The sequence below is a fragment of the Eptesicus fuscus genome, chromosome 2 (genome assembly GCF_027574615.1).
Source record: "Eptesicus fuscus isolate TK198812 chromosome 2, DD_ASM_mEF_20220401, whole genome shotgun sequence".
Classification (NCBI taxonomy): domain Eukaryota; kingdom Metazoa; phylum Chordata; class Mammalia; order Chiroptera; family Vespertilionidae; genus Eptesicus; species Eptesicus fuscus.
Window position 1 is genome coordinate 62495779 of NC_072474.1, and position 6000 is coordinate 62501778.

Below are 6000 nucleotides of genomic sequence, written 5' to 3' on the forward strand. Positions count from 1 at the left end.
CCTCCAGACCTTTTTATTTATTTATTTTTATTTTTTAAAAAATATATTTTATTGATTTTTTACAGAGAGGAAGGGAGAAGGATAGAGAGTTAGAAACATCGATAAGAGAGAAACATCGATCAGCTGCCTCCTGCACACTCCCCTACTGGGGATGTGCCCGCAACCAAGGTACATGCCCTTGACCGGAATTGAACCTGGGACCCCTCAGTCCACAGGCTGACGCTCTATCCACTGAGCCAAACCGGTCAGTGCTTCCAGTCCTTTTTAGCCACTATTCTGCATTCCCCTTTGCTGGAACTTCCTGACAATAACTACCAGTATTTCACCTCTCACATTCCTCAACTTAGAACTTGGCTTCTGCTAAGATCTTTGCTGAACTCAGTGTTCTATGCCTCACTCTCATTCATAAGTACTATTGATGACATCCTCTACGCAACCCTCCTCCCCGGCTCCCAGGACCTCATAATCTTGGTTCCTTCCCTACATTTTCAACCCTGCTCTAAACATGGGCACCTCCCAGGGCTCTGTCTTCAACTATCCCACTCAAAAGTTGACATTTCTAGAGTGTTAACCCCATAAGCCAAGATTGTGGGTTTGAACCCCAGTCAGGGCACATACAGGAATAAATGAATGCATAGATAAGTGGGACAACAGATCGATGTTTCTCTCTCTCTCTCTCTCTCTCTCTCTCTCTCTTTCTCTCAGTGAGACAACAAATTGATGTTTCTCTCTCTAAATTCCCCTCTCTTAATAAATCAATTAAAAAAAAAAAGTTGACATCTCCACATCTGACCTTTCGACCTTTCATTTCAGTTTCCACCACCACCTTAAACCACCTCTCAATTTTAGAGAATGACACACCCTGTCCAATCCAACTCACCCTTGCCTACAAAACTGCCCAATCATTTTTGCTTCTTTCCTAAAAGACTCTTAAGGCGTGGATTACAACGTGTCTCCTGGCAGGCTCTTCTTTAATTAGTCTTACTTTGAGTGCCCTAGTCTAGGTCCTATCTGCATGATCTAAAATCGGCATCCTCTCTCTCAACCTCTATTCCCCCACCCCTACCAGACCCACTCCAAGCCCTCATCATTTCATATCTATCGCACTTGCAATACCCAACTCTCTGGTTTCTTGGTGGCAGGCCTTTCCCCTTTCCACACTTTCTCCAGACAGCTGCTGAGTGATAAGCTAATGCCTTTGTAAACACTTTCCAGTGGCTTTCCAGGGTCCATGGACTAAAGCCTAATCTCCCCAAGACGCAAGCTCCCAACCTCCAAACCCCACCTCCCAAGAATGCACAGCATATGCTCCAGGATTCCCAAATGTCAGGGCCCTGGGCCAAGAATACTGACTCAAGAAACAGCTCCACATGCCCTTGGCCTAGAATGTCCTTCCCCAACACTTGCCTACCTGGTGAGTCCCCAGGCACCTTTCAATTCCAAGCTCAACCCTCACCTCCTCTTCAAAAGCTTTTCCTGCTGTCTCCATGCAGAGTCTATGAACCTTGACCATTCTTCTAGTAAATCTAACTCATATAAGTCTCCTGGGGGAGGGAGGGCGGGAGTCCTTGAAGGGGTGGTCTTGTCCTCTCTCAAATATTTATTCAGCATTTAACATAGAGAACATTCCCTTGCAGGTAAGAAGCACTTTTCATCTGTTAATTCCCCTAAGCACAGAGCCTCTCTCGGCTTAAGTCTCCCGGTCCTGAACAATGACAATGTCATGTTAATAACACCATTATAAAAAGACTACAAAATGGCATGGGAGTGTACTATAATTGCAGAATATAAGACACCTCCTCCACTGCTTTCATGAATTCCCCAAGTGTTCTGCCTTTACCGCAACTTGAACAGAGAAGGCACTTAAAGAGCTTAAATGGTCCAAATATTAACCAGCCTCCGATGTGCAAACTGATTTTAAAATAGCCCTTGACCTGGAAATACAGGTGCATTCAAATATACACCCTGATAAGAAAGCGCAGAGGATAGAGTTCAATGTCTCAACGCCTGCCAAGACAAGAATTCCTTGTGATGAACGCTGAAGGTATAGCAGTATTCTAGACACAACGTGCCAATGCTCATCCTTGTCTAAGAAATCTTAAGAGGTTACACATGGCCATGTCCACTCTCAGAAAACAAAACACGGCTGGGTCCGTGTTAGTGAAAACCTACAGTGCGGCTTTTAGAAATAAATAAATAATAAATAAATAAATACCCAGCAAGTTAACCTAGTCACAGAGACATCAGTTCTCATGAGTCAAATCAAACCCTGGAAATAGTGGCCATTTCAAATGTATTAGGGCCGTGGTCGGCAAACTGCGGCTCGCGGGCCACATGCGGCTCTTTGGCCCCTTGAGTGTGGCTCTTCCACAAAATACCACGGCCTGGGCGAGTCTATTTTGAAGAAGTGGCGTTAGAAGAAGTTTAAGTTTAAAAAATTTGGCTCTCAAAAGAAATTTCAATCATCGTACTGTTGATATTTGGCTCTGTTGACTAATGAGTTTGCCGTGTTAAGAAACTAAATTAATTCAAAAGTTATTTTAGGCGTGGCTTCCTGAACATGTTTTCTCTTATTAAAAGCGTGTTAGCATCTCCTAGTTAAGGAAGTCCACACAGGGGGAGCTGGTATTTCCTTGGTTCTAGCCAGAGCTGAAGCACAACAAATCCCAACCTAATTAATTCTATTTTTGGTCTAGTTTCCAAGGCAGTTTTCACAAAGACTATTCTCACGGCCCACTGGTTCTAGCTTTGTAACATCAACCTTCAGAAGCTGGCAACTGTTATAGTTTGTGTAATTCCCTGACATGTATGTTCTATGACAGACCCTCATTTGATTCTATCGACTATCAAAGGTAGGGAAAAAAAATAAAGGCGATGTCATCTCACTGATTCCAAAGCGTCATTCCTGAAATCACTGTTGAATTAATTATTCCGTGATATCATGTGGTCTGTTCTTACCAGGGCTCTGTAACTTGGGCTACGTCAAGTTCATCAACATCAGGTTCCAGGTGGAACCCTCCCCCCCCCCCCAAATCAGAGTTGTCAGGGAGTCTCAGTGACAGTACAACCCAGAGGAAAGGAAATCAGGAAGCAGGTTCTAGTTCCAAAAGGCCACTGCCCTGACCTTGGCGAATACACTTCACTTCTGTCATTCAAACTGCAACACCTGCTTCCAAAAAAAGAATGACTCTAGGAAAAGTTTAAGTGCTTTGAGCTTCTGAAATAAAATGAGATTTTATTAACAGAAGGTCTTACAAAACAATTTATTCTCTGGCCTGATTCCCTAAACCACCAGTCTACAGGATCATCACATTGCATTTGTTTGTTTGTTCCCGCTCCCCCCACCCCAAAAAAATATTCCTACCTGCACCACTGTATTTAAACTAAACTTTGACTCTTTCGTTAAATAAAATAGTGGTATTACATCTACTTATTCTTAAATGTGAAGCAAGGGTAATCCATAGAAATGGGAGCTAAAAATCCTCAAGACGTAGCCCGTCAGGTCCAATGAAATCTACTGGTAGGAGAACTACACTGCCTGCTGCGGACTCAAAGGAAACGGCACGTGTATGTTACGTGTAAGTTACTCGGAAACCTCCAAAACCTATTGCCCTGAAGAAGGACAGAGGAACCGAAAGTGCTGATGGGGGAGCAGGAGAAGCCAAGCCTTCGGCGTCAGGATCCAATGACAGGTTAGAGCCCAAGGTGTTTGTCTGAAGTTTAGTCCTCACCAACTTTGTTCCTCTGCCGACAGGAGGTGTGAGGCGGCGGCGACTAGAAAACTAGGGCGCCTGCAGGTTCCTTCCAGATTCCAGCACGGGCCCCGGACCCCGGGGCGGGCGGGGACGGGAATGGGAAGAAACTCAATTGCAGTCGAGTTGAATCACCCGGCAGAGGCCACGGTCATCCTGGGACACGCACCACCACTGGGGTCCGGGGTTCTGGACCCCCCACACTCGCCAGGAGACACGGATCCAGGCCGAGGGGCGGGCGCCGCGGGCAGCCCCCAGCTCACCTGCATTCCGGGGGGGCCCCGCCCGGCTCCCGGCGGCCCGCCCCAACCAGGACCCAGGCGGGCGTGGGTGTGCGCCTCCCGCGGCTCCACTTACTTTGTCGCTGGTGCTCTCGGTTTCGTGGTCGCCGCCGGCCGCCGCTCCCTCGGGGGGTGGCGGCGCCACTGCTCCCCCGGGGCCGGGGCACACTCCCCGGTGCCTCAGCTCCAACATCTCCCGCTCTCGCGCGGCCGCGGCGGCCTCCTGCGCCACAAAACCCGGACTGCGCGCAGGGTCTCGCCGGCTGGCCTCCCTTCACCCCACGGCCCCGCACTCAACGCCCAGCACAGCCGCGGCCACTAACACGCCCCCACCAGGGAGGCGCGGCCACCGCGCCAGGTCACCCCCAAAACGGCATCAACGAGCGAGCGCTCGAGGCCGCCTGCAGCGAGCGCGGCGGCCGGGGGACTGGCTCGGGGCGTGCGGGGCAGGCTCGGGGCGCCCGACCGGAGCAGAGAAGGCGGAGACGCGGCGGAGCGCGGCCGCCGGTTGCCAGGTGCGCGTCTCCACGCAGAGGCCCAGGTGGGAAGAAGAGAAGGGGCGGGAGGGAAAAGGAAGCGTGACCCGCTTTAGAGCTTCGCAGGGCGCCCGCAGCCTGGGCCCGGCCACTCCCCGCCCCGCCTCCGGACTCGGCCGGTCCCAGCCCCCCCACACCTTTCCCCGGGTGCCTGCCTCCCGCACCGGGTCACGCGCCGCAGGCCCCGCCCCGCCCCGCCCCTCGGTGCTGCACTGCGGTTCCCACGGCCCCGCCTCCCCGCCGAGGAGTGACGTCATGAGCCTCCCCAGGCTCCGCCCGGTCTCTGCGCGCACACAGGTGGGGGCAGTGAGACAAGGTGCGAGCTGGGCGGGCAGGGGAAGAGGAGGAGAGAGAGATGGAGGAGGGAGGAGCCCTGTGCTGGGAAGTGAGGGCTGAGAACCTGTCCACTTGTCACCGAACTCCTGGTAAGACTGGAAGACGCCTGGTCGCTGCTATTGACAGCACTCAGCATCGGCTTGACACACTGCAGCGTGTCAGAGGTCCAGAGGCGTCGAGACACAGGAACTTGTCTGGCAGGATGGACTCGTTGACTTGGAGGCATTCTAGGCCAGGGTCATCACCTGGAAAATAAGAGATGTGTTTGCCTCCCTGGGTGTCTCCGGATGGTTGGCCAGTTTCAAGCATAAACCCAAGCTCTGTCTCTGATAAGCTTGAGTACTGAACCTCACGAAATTCACTGCCTGGGGGGTCCCAAAAGAGAATCCAGCCCCTGTGATACCTTAGGGTGCAGTTGCCAACCAGCTAATCTCTGAACAGTCATGGACCTTGCGCTGCTAAAGCTGGGGCAGGGAAGGCCCAAGATCCGCCTTAATTCTATTCCAAATCCTGTTAGAAGGTGATTAGTTTTCTTGACGCGTATCCACCACCTGGTCATTAGAGAGAAGCTGACGAATGGTAAGAAGAAGAAAGGAGAGAAGTAAATCAATAATATAAATTTCTCCAAGTCATTACTGACACATTGAAAATATGTACCGTTTTTTTGAAAATTTATAGCAAGCAAAAACAAAAAGTCAAAGTAGGATACATTAAAAAGCAAAGCACATGGACATCATTTTATTTCCCCAAACAAATCTTAAAGCTCTAGGTTCAGATTGAGTTGCCACATTTTCAAAAGGATCTAGAGAAAGGGGTCAGTCTAATGGGAAGAGTAACAAAAATGCTAATGAAAATAGGTCCTTTAAGTGATGGACTTGGCGTGGGTTTTCTTAAGGAACAGAAGACTGTGGAATTAGTAGGTTAATCAGTTGTTCTCCATTTTTTTCTGAGGGACCAGAAATTAATGACCGCCTCATTGTCAAGAACATAAGTTAGAAGAGGCTACTGAAGGTAGTAGTGCAATTTCCATCCCTGGCTCCCTCACCCCAGCCGGCAAAAAGGACGGGTATTAGAAGTGTTCCGCTGCTCCATTCT

At 50.0% G+C, this 6000-nt stretch overlaps 1 protein-coding gene across 1 annotated transcript in view; it reads right to left on the bottom strand.

Annotated features, from left to right (window-relative positions):
- Positions 1 to 4671, bottom strand: part of CDS1 (CDP-diacylglycerol synthase 1) — a 57942-nt gene extending 53271 nt beyond the window's left edge. The window contains exon 1 of the mRNA XM_008143593.3: positions 4110 to 4671. Within this exon, the coding sequence (XP_008141815.1) occupies positions 4110 to 4226 (117 nt within the window). The 5' untranslated portion in view covers positions 4227 to 4671. The remainder of the gene's footprint in view (positions 1 to 4109) is intronic.
- Positions 4672 to 6000: the final 1329 nt, after the last annotated feature.